The 15,225-nt window shown below is 41.4% G+C and overlaps 1 protein-coding gene across 2 annotated transcripts; it reads left to right on the forward strand.

The window, feature by feature from the left end:
• Nucleotides 1-3,144: 3,144 nt before the first annotated feature.
• LOC105921464 (ETS translocation variant 5) lies at nucleotides 3,145-12,582 on the forward strand. 2 transcript variants are annotated; one of them, XM_021313429.2, is made up of 13 exons: nucleotides 3,145-3,287; nucleotides 5,514-5,579; nucleotides 5,669-5,750; nucleotides 5,841-5,888; nucleotides 6,028-6,078; nucleotides 8,335-8,443; nucleotides 8,546-8,752; nucleotides 8,843-9,120; nucleotides 9,227-9,289; nucleotides 10,355-10,423; nucleotides 10,510-10,661; nucleotides 10,750-10,857; nucleotides 10,961-12,582. In XM_021313429.2, exons 2-13 carry the CDS (start codon nucleotides 5,532-5,534, stop codon nucleotides 11,192-11,194), a joined length of 1,449 nt encoding a protein of 482 aa, XP_021169104.2. In that variant the 5' UTR covers nucleotides 3,145-3,287; nucleotides 5,514-5,531; the 3' UTR covers nucleotides 11,195-12,582. The 2 variants fall into 2 exon arrangements, with proteins under 2 accessions (XP_021169104.2, XP_021169105.2); XM_021313430.2 differs by having other exon boundaries at nucleotides 10,750-10,851.
• Nucleotides 12,583-15,225: the final 2,643 nt, after the last annotated feature.

Below are 15,225 nucleotides of genomic sequence, written 5' to 3' on the forward strand. Positions count from 1 at the left end.
TACAAATAGTTGTTAAACCACCAATGAGGACCTCCTCTATTCCTTATTAGACAACTTACTTGGGAAAAAATTGCTTTTCAATGATTATAATGTTTCCAAGTTTATAACATTACAGTCCTGGACGAACTCGTAAAAGAGAGGCTAAACTATAAAAATGGGTTGTCTCCTCTCAGTTTGATTAGTGGTGGGAGCTGATGATTTTCTGGCATCACAAAAGCCACTAAGGAACATTGGATTGTGCTGCATCATGGGTGCAGCTGATCTTTAATCTTCTTATATGCATATCTGGATTAAGGTCTCCCTAGCTACAGTGGTTTTGTTCTCTCTGTTGTGCAGCGTTATCAGTCATGGAGGTAGTGCTTTGTGGGATTTTTTATTTTTTTTTTTTCCCCCCCCCAGACAATCACGTGAAACCTTTGGTGATTTTGCCGCAGCTCCTGTTAATGAAGCGGAAACAGATCAAGGTGGAGTCGAAGAGGAGAAAGTGGTCTGCAACTGAGAGGAATAGAAATTATTAGGTGTTGGCATGAAAGATAACAAGCTAAAACTCTAAACCCAAGGCAAAAACAGCGATAACAAAGTCTGAAACTCAAGTTTTAAGTCATAAAATGCAAATGTATATAATGACATGTTCGATGAAGAGCATGAAGTCCGAAGAATTGTTGTCTCAGAGCAGTGGCATTGAGAACTAATAAACAAGCAATTTTAGAAAGGTTTAAAAGCTCCTTGGTGAGAGGCAAGGAGCTGCCTGTGATTCACAATGAAGGGTAAAAACAGCTCAGGATCAAAACTGCCCTTTGAAAAACTGAAACAGGAAGCAGGATTCAGGAAGATTTTCCAGTTGTGCTCCAGTTCTGACCAGCATTTTTGCTTTGATATCAATGGAGGTCAACCCTTCCAATTCTCAGAATAACTGGATCATCAGAAAACCTTTTTTTGGTTGCAATACTGTGATTGTGCAAGTCTCACTTTTCTACACATAAGCAGTCCGTGTTTAACTGATTTAATGTATTATTTTCAAATGCTATTCTGAGGACAAGTTGTGTCACACCACTCAAACTCTATAGGTCTGTCGACGGTGAGTGTAAACACAGAGAATAATTATGCTCCTAGAGATAATTATTGGTCAAATAAAGGGTTTCTTTTAAGATTTTGTGGTGTTAGAGGCCTTCATTCGGTAGAATATCAACAGGAAGGAGGGTGGAGTGAGAAGAGAAAGACATGCAGAAGAAAGACCTTGGGAGGACACGATCCTGGGTGAGGAGTCGACTCTGGGGCAGCTACGCCAATTACTATAGCCACCCACCATATTAGGTGAGCCTGCTCAACCAATGCTTTGCAGAAAGCATTTAGAAGCAAGCTTTAGAAAGCATTTCCTCACTTGAGAAAACGTTTAGCAAAAAAGCTAAATTTCCCATCACCTCCTTGTCTGACTGTTGACTCTGCTTTAGCTCTAAATCCTAGCTGTTGCAGAAACTGTGTTGTTTCATCTTCCATCAGTTTTTGAGTTGTTCCTGTGCTTAAAATCCAAGATTTCCAATTGTTTTCTAATCTGTGGGCCAACAGCTTTTTAGTGGAGAGACAGCTTTTGATCAGTGAGGAGAAATCTGTTCCCTAAAAATGTTTGCTTCGATAAAAATGGTCTTGGTAGCAAAAGTGTGTGACGCACTCACATACGTTTTTTTGAAAAGTATGTTTTAAAACAATATATCTGCTATGAAAATCAAAGCAAAGGCCTAATGAGATTTGTTTCATACTTTCAAGAAGTTCAGGTTTTCAAGCTCTAAAAGGCGATTACATGTATAGAAATAATAAAATAAATAAATAAAAAAATATAAAATTATCGACTAATTACAAAGTTTTTTTTTCCTTTTTCTTTCTCTTTGGTTTTCATCATGTCATCATGACAAATCAAGTACATAGTCAGACCAATTATGGGAAATATATAACTATTAAAGTGTAATCAATCAAACTTTCAATAGTTTGTCCCCAATAGATAAAATGCAATTATCAGATTTGTTGTGCAATTTTCTTAGACTCATTATTTAATTATCATAAAATCTACTCCCAGAAAATCAAGCCTCCATGCACTTGGTGACCTCACAAAAGGCATTTAGCTACTAATTAGAGTTATTTTGAGGATATAATTTTATTTATTTATTTATTTAATGTTCTTATCACCCCCTTTTTGTTCACATGTTTAATCAAATTCCTCCCTCAGATATGTTTGCTTTTATATTGGTTTTGGCTGCAGCAAAACATGTGAATCATATGCAAGAAGAATGCGCAAATTTCAGGTAGACAGGAATAACCAGATTTTCATATGTAAGATTTTAAAAGATCACTGTGAGTCAAGCTCCGCACTGGCTACGGCCGTTGCAAATGAATTCTAGAAATTGTTGGAGTCGTCTAGTATCAGTTCAGACTACACATAGTGGAAAATCCTGAAACTACTGTATCTAATTTGATACAAGCAGAATATGGTTTAGTCATCCACATACTTTCCACCATAGTGTTGACTAATGCCAGCCAATCAGCACAGGTCTTGTGCTTCTTGTGATGTCATCAACTTCAATACACACAAGGCAGGATAAGGAGTACTTTTTGTTGGTGCATGCTTAAAAAACAATGTATTTAGTAAAATCCTGCTGTGGGAATCCATACCCACCTTTGCTTTTACAGTCTATGTTACTCATAATAATAATAATAATAATAATAATAATAATAATAATAATAATAATAGTAATAATAATAATAATAATAATAATAATAATAATAATAATAATAGAATAAAACACAACACTGGACAATGATATCTTTAATTAATTTAAACATATTGAACATTTTTAAATATATTGTTTAATCCTTTATATAAAAAGATTTATATTATATACTATATTAAAGTACTCTTAATTTTTTTGTTTTTGTCCCATTTGTGTTTGTCCCAAAGTTATATATTTATATTTCCTTTTTTATTTTTCATTAATCATACTGGTGGCTCTGGCCCTTTAAGAAAGCTGTGAATTCATGAATGAAACGCAGCCATTCATAAAAAACAGAAGGAGCGGACGTCATCGCTATGTTAAACGTGATTGGCTCAATTTCTGATCGACCCCCTCCTCAACCAATGGGAGGGCTGCCCTGGGTTTAGCTCATGCGAGAGCTCTTCATTGAGAAAAATCCACAGCCGAGTGTTTATTCGAGGAGCTGCAGGCGATGTAGGGGGGAAAAAAAACCGCGACCACTTGTTTTTAAGCCTCTCTTCCAAGAAGAACTTCACATACCAGGTGTGTTTTGCATTATAATACCGACATTTTTTATCAGAGTTTGCTGAAATCTGCTCGCTTGTTTGTTTGTTGATGCTTTCTCTCTCTCCCCCCCTTTTTGCTTTGGTCGCGATCTATCTGGGCGAACCGCAGCGTCGCGGTTTGCTGCTGGCTGTGAAGGGAGCAGATACGGGTTAAAGAGGCGAACGCCATTTTCTAGCAATCAGCGGCGACGCGCGTCCATTTCCGCGCATCTGTCGGTCCCCGCGGGGCACCGTTTCCGTTTGCAGTCGCCGTTTTCTTTTCCGTCGCTCTGTTCGCTTTGTGAATATCTCTGTGTGCTCTCTGGCAAATTTCTCAATGGTGAGCTGCCCCCCTCCTCCTCCTCCTCCTCCTCCTCCTCCTGCCGAGGATCAAGTTTCACTTCATTGAGAAAAACAAGGAGGTCCCACAGCCGCGAGCGCCGTTCCTTCCTGCGCGTCACGCCAAACTCCATTCATAATTCTGCCAATTTTACGGTCGGCTCTGTCGCACACGAACATTTTTAGTAAAATGTTGTGTTTCCTTACGGATATTTCACAAAAATGTAATTGCACATGTTGTACTGGTGATCAAAGGGACTTCTTCGAACAGTTTTATCGCAAACATATTGATAGAAATAGTCTCTAAACGACTCCCTTTAAAGACAGACTAAACGATCACTCCCAAAACAACTGTTTTCTGCCACCCTTAGCTACAGTTCCTTGAAACTGCAATGTTGGGTTTTAGGGCTAAATTTTGAAGTGGAAGGAAAATATAAATGTGAAGAAGTGGGAAAAAAAATCTAAGACATCTGGTGTAAATTTGTGCTTAGGGAGTAGAGGACACACGTGGGTACTTTAATTTCAGTATTTTGAGTAGCTTTCTGTGAAGGTAATCAGAGGTTCGTTAGAGAACTGAACCTTAACAGACATGGCTGTTCACACGGGGCGCAAGGAAACCCTTAGGTGACTCTGGAGGAGCTGCAAAGATCCGCAGCTCAAGCGGGAGGATCTGCAGCTAGAACAATAGCTCCACGTTCACTCCATAAATCTGGAAAGATTTAAATCCACAACGGCCCGTTAAAGAAGATGCTCGGTCAGACTCCAGAAACTGCTGAGGCAGGAGCGGAGGATTGTCCTGCAGGAGGACAGCGACGGTCGGCAAGACGCTAGACCTGCGATGGTATCACACCCGGCTTTACTGCCACAGACTGTGCACACTGACAAGGAATTCAACTTCGGTTTCATGCGCTCACACTGTACAGACATGTAAAAAAATATGTAGAGAGAGTACAAATGTTGCTCTGTAGCACCGGCCTGTATGACGGCGCGACTGAAATCAAAACGTTTTCATGTTTTAGAGTGGCCTAGTCAAAGTCTACACCTAAATCCTTTCTGAAATGAGAGTGGGAAAAACGCCTCCTGCGCCCTCTGGAAATAAACGTTTCGCTTTGTCCCACTGGCGGCGAGCATTTGGAACAAGCTAAACCCTAACCCAAGGCAAAAACAGCGATAACAAAGTCTGCAACTCAGGTTTTAAGTCATAAAATGCAAATGTATACAATGATATGTTCGATGAAGAGCATGAAGTCTGAAGAATTGTTGTCTCAGAGGAATGGCATTGAGAAATTGTAAACAAGCAATTTTAGAAAGGTTTAAAAGCTCCTTGGTGAGAGGCAAGGAGCTGCCTGTGATTCACCATGGAGGGTAAAAACAGCTCGGGATCAAAACTGCCTTTTGAAACACTAAAACAGGAAGTAGGATTTAGGAAGATTTTCCAATTGTGCTCCAGTTCTGACCAGCATTTTTTGCTTTGATATCAATGGAGGTCAAGCCTTACAATTCTCAGAATAACTGGATCATCAGAAAACTTTTTTTTTGGTTGCAATACTGTGATTGTGCAAGTCTCACTTTTCTACACATAAGCAGTCCGTATTTAACGTTGTGTTTTCTTTGTCTCTGCTTATTGCCCCTGTCACATCTACTGTGATTGTGCAAGTCTCACTTTTCTACACATAAGCAGTCCGTATTTAACGTTGTGTTTTCTTTGTCTCTGCTTATTGCCTCTATCACATCTACTGTGATTGTGCAAGTCTCACTTTTCTACACATAAGCAGTCCGTATTTAACATCGTGTTTTCTTTGTCTCTCTGCGTATCGCCCCTGTCACGTCTCAACGTAACGATTTAAGCGTTTCCCTAATAGTTCCCTCTTGGCCTGTCCTCCAGGAGGAAGACCGCTTCGACATGGACGGCTTTTACGACCAGCAGGTCCCTTTCATGGTGCCTGAGAGCGTGAGTTTTTAACCTGTTTAGTTTTATTTTGTGCATTTATCGGTCTGTGCGTCGTAATCCGAGCGGTTTTCCACTCCTGCCCGTTGCAGAAACACCACGCAGAGGAGGAGAGGAGTCTGGGCGACAGACGGCGGAGGTTCTTGGACACGGAGCTGGCTCAGGACACAGAAGGTAGACCGGCTCGCTTTGTTCAGTCTCATTCCGACGTTTCTAAGTGTGGCGTTTTTACCTCTGCAAATCTCATCCGCGTCTGTCTTTCAGAGCTTTTTCAGGATCTCAGCCAACTCCAGGAAATATGGATTGCTGAAGGTAAAAAAAAAAAAGCAGAAACAAACATGATTATAAATAGAAGCTTCAAAAAGCTTGTCGCTATAAATAAAAGCAGACGTCTATTTTTGGCTCAGCATTTAGCAAGTCTTTAATCACCGTCTCTCCTGCTGTCTGACAGCTCAGGTTCCTGATGACGAGCAGTTTGTCCCAGATTTCCAGTCCAATAACTGTGAGTAACCGCCTCTCCCCTCACAATCATAGGTGTCAGCCACGGTTGCACAACAAAACATTTCGCCGAATCACAGACGCCGATTTATTATGCAAACATCCACTTTGGTCGACAGCCCGGTTCGCACGTTTACTTGCGTGAAAGAGGTCTATTTCTGTCCATGGCCTATTAAAACCCAATAATCGGGCCGTTTTGTTCCCTCCGTTGGCGGCGTCTGCACATTTGGTCTTATTCTGTCGCTGCAAATTGCACATAGAGGCGTGCGAGTGGCTGAAAATAGTCTCAGCAAACGATCCTGCCCACTCTTTCTCTCTCTCTCGAGGAAAACAAACTGCTTTGCAGATAATGAGTTGAATTTCTTTGTTTTTGCCGTGTGTCTAGGACTATAGGCAGATCAGTGGGGGGGAAAAAAGTATGGAGTGCCAAACGAGCCCCGGTTCAATTAACAGATGATCCATTAAATTAAAAGAAGCATAAAAATAGAGATTTTTAATGGTGTCTGTATTAATATTATGACTTTAATGCAACAGGAATGCTACACAAGCTAAATCCATTCTCCAGCCTCGCACCACCACACATACAGCTGTGCTTACAAGCATTGCATAGATTGCGGCACAAATGTGTTGGAGCTTTGCCAAATCAATGATAGTAGTCACAGGAAATGATGCTGGGGGGGGTCATAAAACGACGTGCGGGGCCCGTGCCTCCACATTACCAACGTCTATGATAAGCTGTGAATCCGAGCGGGTACGCCGGGACGCTGCTGCCAGACACGTAGCACGTGCGTTTATTGCCCCTTTAACGACGGCCGACCCGCCGCTGACAGAACAGCTCCGGGTCGGGTGGGGGGCCATAAAGCCGGCGGCGCTCGTGTCGCACATGGAAACGTCTGGCGTCACGGCGACCTGCTGACGACAAACCGACTGCTGCTTCCAGGAAATCTGAGCTCGTGTAGGAAAACACAACAAGTGACAGAAAAGCTCCATCAGGTCTGACCCCAGGGAGGGTGTTGATTTCTATGAACCACAGTGCATGGGGAGTCTATATCTTGAAATTTTTCAGTCAAATTTTATCTGTATAGCGCCGATTCATGAAAGGTGTCATCTCAAGGCACTTTACAAAGTTAAATTCAATCAGATTATACAGACTGGTAAAAAAATGTCCCATATAAGGGAACCCAGCAGGTTGCATCAAGTCTCTCCAAGCAGCATTCACTCCTGGAGAAGCGTAGAGCCACAGTGGACAGTCGTCTGCATTGTTGATGGCTTTGCAGCAATCCCTCATACTGAGCAAGCATGAAGCGACAGTGGAGAGGAAAACTCCCTTTTAACGGGAAGGAAAACCTACAGCAGAACCAGGCTCAGTGTGAACGCTCATCTGCCTCGACCCACTGGGGGTTAGAGAAGACAGAGCAGAGACACAGAAAGCACAGAAGCTCACATTGACCCAGGAATCTGTTCTACATTAGATGGTAATAGCGTCTGATCTGTCAGACCAGGTGTACCTACTATGAAGAAAAAGAGAGAGAACGAAAAGTTAAAAGTTGAAATGATGACAAGCAATGCAATAATAAGTTAAAGTTGTTGTTTTTAAAAAAAATCTAAGTACCGTATTTTCCAGACTATAAGTCGCTCCGGAGTACAAGTCGCACCAGCCATAAAATGCATAATAAAGAAGGAAAAAACATATATAAGTCGCACTGGAGTATAGGTCGCATTTTGGGGGGAAATTTATTTGATAATACACAACATCAAGAACAGACATGTCATCTTCAAAGGCAACAACAGGCTGAATAATTGTACGGTTAGCTTACACTACATGGCACAACTGAGAACGTGCCTGGTATGTTAACGTAACACATTAAAAGCTATTCAGATAACTATAGCATAAATAACGTGCGAAGAAGTTAACCAAAGCGCTCGTGTCACTCCAAATAACTAAAATCCAGTGAAATCTTCATCCTCTGTGTCACTTTCAAATAACTCCGTTAACTCCAGAGGTAGAAGCTGCGGCACTTCTGCTTCTACGTCGCTTACGTCTGATTCAACACAGGCCTAGAGCGCCCTCTAGCGGTTTGGTGTGAAAATAACAGGTGTAATGATATACCGGTAAAAATGTGTAATCATTTCACACATAAGTCGCTCCAGAGTATAAGTCGCACCCCCGGCCAAACTATGAAAAAAAAAACTGCGACTTATAGTCCGGAAAATACGGTAGAATAATTTTGAAGAAACTCCTCTTACTTTGTACCTGCAGCGACGTTTCATGGACCGCCCCTCAGTAAAGTGAAGCGAGAGCCCAGCCCGTCCAAAGACTTGTCCCCCTGCGGGACCCCCGGGGCTGACATGTGCCTTTACAGTTACAGGTACCAGACGAGCGTTTTTTTTTTTTGTTTTTTTTAAAGCCCACCAGTGAGAAGCTGTGGTTTCACTTTACAGCTCCTCTTACGTCGTCCTCTCCCTCTCAGTGCCTGTGAAAACAAACCGGGTCCAGCCAACGCCCCCAGCTCCCTCCACTCCGCTGGACCTCCACCCTTGCGGAGGCAGCTCCAGCTGTCCCCCGCCTCCAGCCCCTACCAGCGCCAGCATCTCTCACAGGCCAGCCAGAACCAGCCGTTCGCTCTGCCGTGTGCCCCCGCCGGCTGCTCGGGGGCCTCTTTCAACGCCGAGCAAAGGTGAGGTCTGATCGTTCACCTGGAACACTATCTACTCTCTGAGCAAAATCCCAAGGGTCGCCTCAAACTCCTTCCTGCGATCCCCCTCAGGTTCCACCGGCAGCTGTCCGACCCGTGTCTGCCCTTCATGCCTCCGGAGAAAACCCCAACCGCGCCGTACCACCCCTCCGGCTGCGACGGCCGGCCTCTGTACCAGCGCCACCTGTCGGACCCCCTCGTCCCCCTCCCTCCCCGGGGTTTTAAGCAGGAGCTGCTGGATCCGCGGTATCCGGACCCGGGGCCGGCTAATCCTGGCCTGGCTCCGTCCCAGCCCAACTTCAACCACGTCAAAATCAAACAGGAGCCGAGAGACTTCAGCTTCGAACCTGGTACGTGTGAGATCTTTATTTTATAAAAGGCGCATAAATGGGTTTTGGTCTAAATGTTTAAAGCTTTTTATCGGGGCTCTTCGCCGTCCTTTGTGTCTTTTTTCAGAAGTTCAAACCTGCCAGTCATCGTTCGGAAAGTCTCCCGCTTTGTTTCAGAAAAACGGTGCTGGTGAGTTCAGTAACATTATACGGGGGCCCCAAACGGCCACAGTTCAATAATTAGATAAATACATGATCCAATACATAAGCGGGCTGTCACAGACGTTTTTGATTTAATTTGAATATTTCGAAGTGTTGTGTTGCAGCCCATGAATTTATTTTTCTGTCATCCCTGCCGATCAAAGTCAGTGGGCGGGGCTCATATGTCTACGCACCAGCTCATTGGTATACAGTTGACACGCTGGAACTTGTTAACCAGTAAAATGTGTTTTTGAAGGGACTTTTTGACAATTTAAATAATTTAAGTTGATTACTGTGGTACTAAATGCAATGAATGCTTTGATTTTATTTCATTTATGAAATGTGCCGTAGTTTTTGGACTATAAATCACACTTTTTTTTTCATAGTTTGGACGATCCTGCGACTTATATTCAGGTGCAACTTGTATATCGATTTTTAAATGGTCATTTATACTGACTATTATGAATCAACAAGTAAGCATTACCATCTATAGCCACAAGAGGGCTCTCTCGGCTTGTGAAACTATATGCTGTTCCTATTTGTCTACGTCTGTCTATACCACTTAAAAATTAATTAAGACAGAACCCTGTTATTGGGCGGTCTGTGAAGCTAATAGCAGCTAGCGCTAGCTCACAGGCTCACTGAGCTAAGCTAACATCCTTGTTAGCTTAGCACATAGTATCGTTACGTTCACGGTCTAATTTCAGCGTAAATTGGACAACTTTCAGCGTGACTGTCCCCTGGCACCTGTTGGGAGTTGCGCGCTTCTTATGCTAATTTACCCCGTTCAAGCGCCCATGTGGGTTCCAGGTTATTCAGCCGGTTATCAGATTAAATGTCCGTTTTTAGTCTTGAATTGTGTGAAATAAATGTCTAAATATGTGTAGTCTGGTGCAATTTATGTTTTTTTCCTATTTATGACGCATTTTTTTGACTGATGCGACTTATAGTCCAAAAAATACGGTATATAAAAACTGATTTATTTATGACATAGTAGCCCTTTTGGGTACTTGACAGCCCTAACTTGACTTTTTTTTGTTGTTTTATTCCACAGGGTTTGGTCCTGACCGAGAGCCTCCGAGGTACTTTGACGACACCTGCGTCGTACCAGAAAGACTGGAAGGTAGGTTAACGGCTTAGTGCTCAGAATGACTGTTGATTCTGAGTCTGAATCAAGACGAGTGAGGTCAGTGATTCTCTTGGAACCAGGTAAAGTGAAGCAGGAAGGTTTGCCGTACCAGCGCCGCGGCTCCCTGCAGCTCTGGCAGTTCCTGCTCACCCTGCTCGACAATCCGGCGAACGGACACCTGATCGTGTGGACGGGACGCAACATGGAGTTCAAACTGATCGACCCAGAAGAGGTGGGGCTTTTGGACCGGAAAGGTATCGCTTTCGGAACGTTTGTCAGAATAAGCTTTAGATTTTAACCTTTTTATGTTTTTTATCCAGGTGGCTCGTCTTTGGGGGATCCAGAAAAACCGACCTGCCATGAATTATGACAAGCTGAGCCGCTCGCTGCGCTACTACTACGAAAAGGGCATCATGCAGAAGGTAAAGGCGAGTCACGTTTCACTTCCCCTCTCTAGTACTTACACAGCTGCACATTGCTTCTGTCTCTTTTCTTCAAAGATTCTTTTAAACGCCTTTCTTCCTCCCGCAGGTGGCCGGGGAAAGGTACGTCTACAAATTCGTCTGCAGCCCCGACGCGCTCTTCTCCATGGCCTTCCTGGAAAACCAGCGGCCGAGCCTGAAAGCCGACCTGGACGCCATCCTGCCCCCCAGCGAGGAGGACGGCTTCCCCCTGCCCAGCTACGAGGAGGAGGGGCCTTACCTGGTGGACGGAGGGGAGCAGTGCGTCCAGGGACTGGCTTTCCCCGACAGCTACCCGTACTAGCCAGGAAGTACGGGAAATTACTGTATTTTACAAAAAGAGGTGAAACCTTAAATTACTGAGCAACATTTCAGTTTTTGTTTTTTTTTTTGTTTTTTTTTTCCCACGACAAGCATTTATGCTTGATCCCTAATGCTACACATTTGAGCTACCATCCTAAAGGAAACTCAATGCCACCTTCAACAGTTTTTTTTTTTTTTATTAATATTTTCACTTTAATGACACAAAATTTGTTGCAGGCACAATGAGCACAAGTTTTTTTTATTTTATTTTTCTCCCCTCCTCCAAGTGCTTGTGCCGCCCCCCTGGTGGATTGGCGCCCTGGATGGCTAGCCACATTTCCCCTTTTTAAAAACCTCCACTGCCATTATTGAATCCGAACCAGAATTGTTTTTTTTGTTTGTTTTTTTTTTTTTTCAAAGAACATTCATTTAATGATTTCTCTTGATTACAGGATTAAAGTTGTAATCTTATTTGCAGCTAATATCTGTAGCATAACTTAATTCTTTTATTAAACGCAATGTTTTCTGTTTTTTTTCTTGTAAAATTGCATCTGCACTTAAACACAGATATGCATTTCTGGTCCCGATTGGGGCTTCCGCTTAAAACTTGCCATCAACTCTTTCTTCTTCTAAGTGTTGTCTTTCTTCTTTCTTTTTGTTGTTGTCGTTTTAGTCTTTTTTTTTTTTTTTTTTTTCTAACGGTGGTATTTTTGTTGCATGGCCATCGCTTTGGTTTCTCGCATTTGTAAACTCGGGGACCTTTTTTTGCAGCCAAAAACAAAAATCTTGAAGCCATGGCACTCCTTTTACTAATTGTAGTAAGCTTTTTATTGGTAATACCCAGACTGCTTGAAAGGGACACTCTTGTATTTTCTGGACCGTATAATCCTGAAACATCTATATATTGAAAATATCTTTTTGTGGGGAGAAAAAAAATTCTCTGATTTTAAAGCTAAAATTTTTCGCATTATATGGACTTGTATGTATTTGCTATAACGGTTTATGATAAAAGTATTTCTTTTATATTTTTTGGATTCCTCATGACTGCCACCCTTGTGCTTATAAAAGGCATGTTTTAGTCTTCTAACGGCTCACCACTTAATGTACCGAGATAGTTTCCTGCATTTTGTATAATTTGTTTGCTTAAGTGTGTAGAGGGAGAAAAGTGTATAATTATATATGGATATATTTTTGCAAAAGGTTGTTTGCTTGCAAATATGTTGCATCAGCTCTCCAAGGAGGAAGAACTCTGAATCCTGCAGGCAGAAGTTGTTCCTAATGATATATTTTACTATAGATCCTGACGCTGGTGTGACTTTTACCCTGAGATACTGTATGTGTGCCTTCTGTTGATCTTTACTGATAAAAATAAACTATTTTACTCTTTTATTTTGCCTCAGTGTATATCACAAAAAAGGACTGCAGAATAGGAAGTGTTTATACTCTCTGGGCAACCTGCAGAAGTCGCAGCTGCTGTGGCCAGATATAAGGAATGGGGGTGCATTTCAAATATAACCATTCAAATGTTAAATAAATTAAAAAATCTAATTTCTATCTTTCATTTGATGATTATCACGGCTGTAAATGCTGCACATCATGCCAAACACAAGAGTCCACATGGCGTGTGACAAACCTTTCACTGGGCAGACATCTCTCTGATAAAAAAAATATACTTTTCCTCTTGTGTCGTCCTAAACATTTAAGAGATTTTGAGTTTTTATTAAGCGAAAGCCGTAATTATCAATAAATAAACGCTAAAAAAAAAAGTGCTCCTTTCCATTGAATTTGCCACGTTTGGAGGCCCTTTGTCCACTAGAGGGCACCCAAGCAATCACACACAGACGCTCATGCTCTGAAAATATGCTTTTTAATAACAAACGGGACGTTATTTTTTATTTATTTGAGGTTTTATTTTCACATAGCGAACGCCGTAATGGGAGGATAGTATTATTAGGCTTTACATACACTTAAAACATGCCAACCAATCTTGTAGAAATGAGTATGACTGGATGATTACTAGCAATATATACAATTTATTTTCTACAAGCACTTTGAACTTGATGACCCCGCCTCCGCACGGTCTGACTCACCGCAAGGTCGATCTGGGCACGCGGACACGGCATTGGGATTGAACCAATAGGAAAGAAGCTGAGTCGATGACGCATTTTGGGAAAAAAAAAAAAAAAACCTCCTTCCCCACCCCCTCTAAAACGGGAACACTATAACTAAATCTCTGAAGAATAAGAAATAGAGCCAAAAATAAATAAATAAAAGCTGAAATTATTTGAAACATGACATAAAACAATTTGAGGAAATAAATAAATAAATATACAGAAAATTAACGCCTCCAAAAAAGAAATAAAGAATTAATTATCAGGAATTGATTATAAATAAACAAAAACATAGTGAAATGATAAATTAAATACATCGGGATATTGACACATGGATAAAATAACACTTGGAAAAACTAAATAATAATGAATGTTATTTATTGACTGAGCGTAGCATAAAAACACAAATACATCATGCTGACTTATGTTGAATTCTGTAAAATATATAAAATAGATTTTGAGACAAAATCTTTACATATATTTAAGTGCATTTATTTACATATTACTTTTTTTTATTTTTCCATTTATTGTTAAGTTTTGGAAAGCCTCCATGCAGATGTTCTTGTTTTACAATGCAGTTGTGTTGCATTAGAGCTACTGACCTCAGCGTTATTCATTAGAGAGCAGTCATTTAACTTGTTACTGACTTTCAAAATTGTCGTTTTTATATAAAGCCCACCTACATACACCCAGGTTTATCAAAAAATTTAATTTCTCTGATGTTTGCAATGAAAAATTACAAAAAAATTAAAAAAATTAAATGATAAATTAAAACAAATATTAGATTTTCAAAGAATTCAATACTAAAGCCTACTGTCAATAACAACTGCAGTCTCATAATTATACAACCAATTCACCCTATTATGAATGAATGTCACAATAAGAGCACATAATTAAGGCAACCAATCAGAGACTCCATCCAGGTACCCTCATAGAGCAAAGACTCTCTAGACAAAGCAGAAATGTGTCATCGGTCGCCATGATAAGTGCTGTCCGAATAGTGCAGTCGATAAGGAAGGAGGTAGGAAAGGGAGCCTGTAGGCTTCCTCTTGTGGTTAGTTTTGTCTAGGAATGCCGCAACGTCCCTTACCTTAAGGTATCCCCCACCTCATATAAATCAACAGAAACGCCCATGCACTTGTATTTAATTTTTGGAAGGTTGTGGGCCCGGATTTGATTGCATCATCCATATATGTTTCCGTCATGTAATGACGTTTTTTATTCTATTATTGATTTTAAAGGTCAAATTCAAAGGAGTGCGCCTAGAGCAGTTTTATTGTGTATGATGATAGACTATCGTTTTTGTATCTATGTGGCTGGTCGAAATCGCGTTAAAAATGCTACATGTAATAAAAATCGAGAGAGTTTCACAGTATGCTGCGCGCCTCCAGGATCCGAGAATCCGGCGAGAGCAGTCACGTGACGAAAACAGCTGTGATGTCACGGTAGTCAAACGTCCTCAAGCGGCTATCAAAAACCACTACTTCACGCATTGTTAAGTAGTCTAAAAGGATCGTTAAAAAGTAATTACAATGGTGTATTGTACTGCTGCCAATTGTAGAAATGGCTTTGGATCGGGAAAAGCAATGTTTAATTATCCGAAGGACCCGGTTTTGCTTCAAATTTGGATTCGAAAAGTAAATAGATTAGACAGACATCAACCGGACAATCTGTGGCGTCCAAGCCGATACAGCAAACTGTGTGCTGATCACTTCACGGCAGATTCTTTTGTCGTCAATCCTGATCTCGCAGCATCAATCGGATTCAATATATCAAAATTACAGCTTAAACCAGATGCCATTCCTACCCTGAAAACGGGGCACCCCGAGCCCACGGACACGGTGAAAAAACGTCGAACGTCGGCCTATGAAAAACGTCAACGAGCTGAGGTAAACATTAAAATATATATAATATATATAAA

The sequence above is a fragment of the Fundulus heteroclitus genome, chromosome 24 (assembly GCF_011125445.2).
Source record: "Fundulus heteroclitus isolate FHET01 chromosome 24, MU-UCD_Fhet_4.1, whole genome shotgun sequence".
NCBI classification, from domain to species: Eukaryota; Metazoa; Chordata; class Actinopteri; order Cyprinodontiformes; family Fundulidae; genus Fundulus; species Fundulus heteroclitus.

Excerpts from the sequence above, each read along its gene's own strand:
- LOC105921464 (XM_021313429.2), top strand. The coding sequence starts at position 5,532 with ATGGACGGCTTTTACGACCAGCAGGTCCCTTTCATGGTGCCTGAGAGC. Across the intron at positions 5,751-5,840 it reads GCTGGCTCAGGACACAGAAG|AGCTTTTTCAGGATCTCAGC; the intron begins GTAGACCGGCTC and ends TCTGTCTTTCAG. Across the intron at positions 8,753-8,842 it reads TCTTTCAACGCCGAGCAAAG|GTTCCACCGGCAGCTGTCCG; the intron begins GTGAGGTCTGAT and ends GATCCCCCTCAG.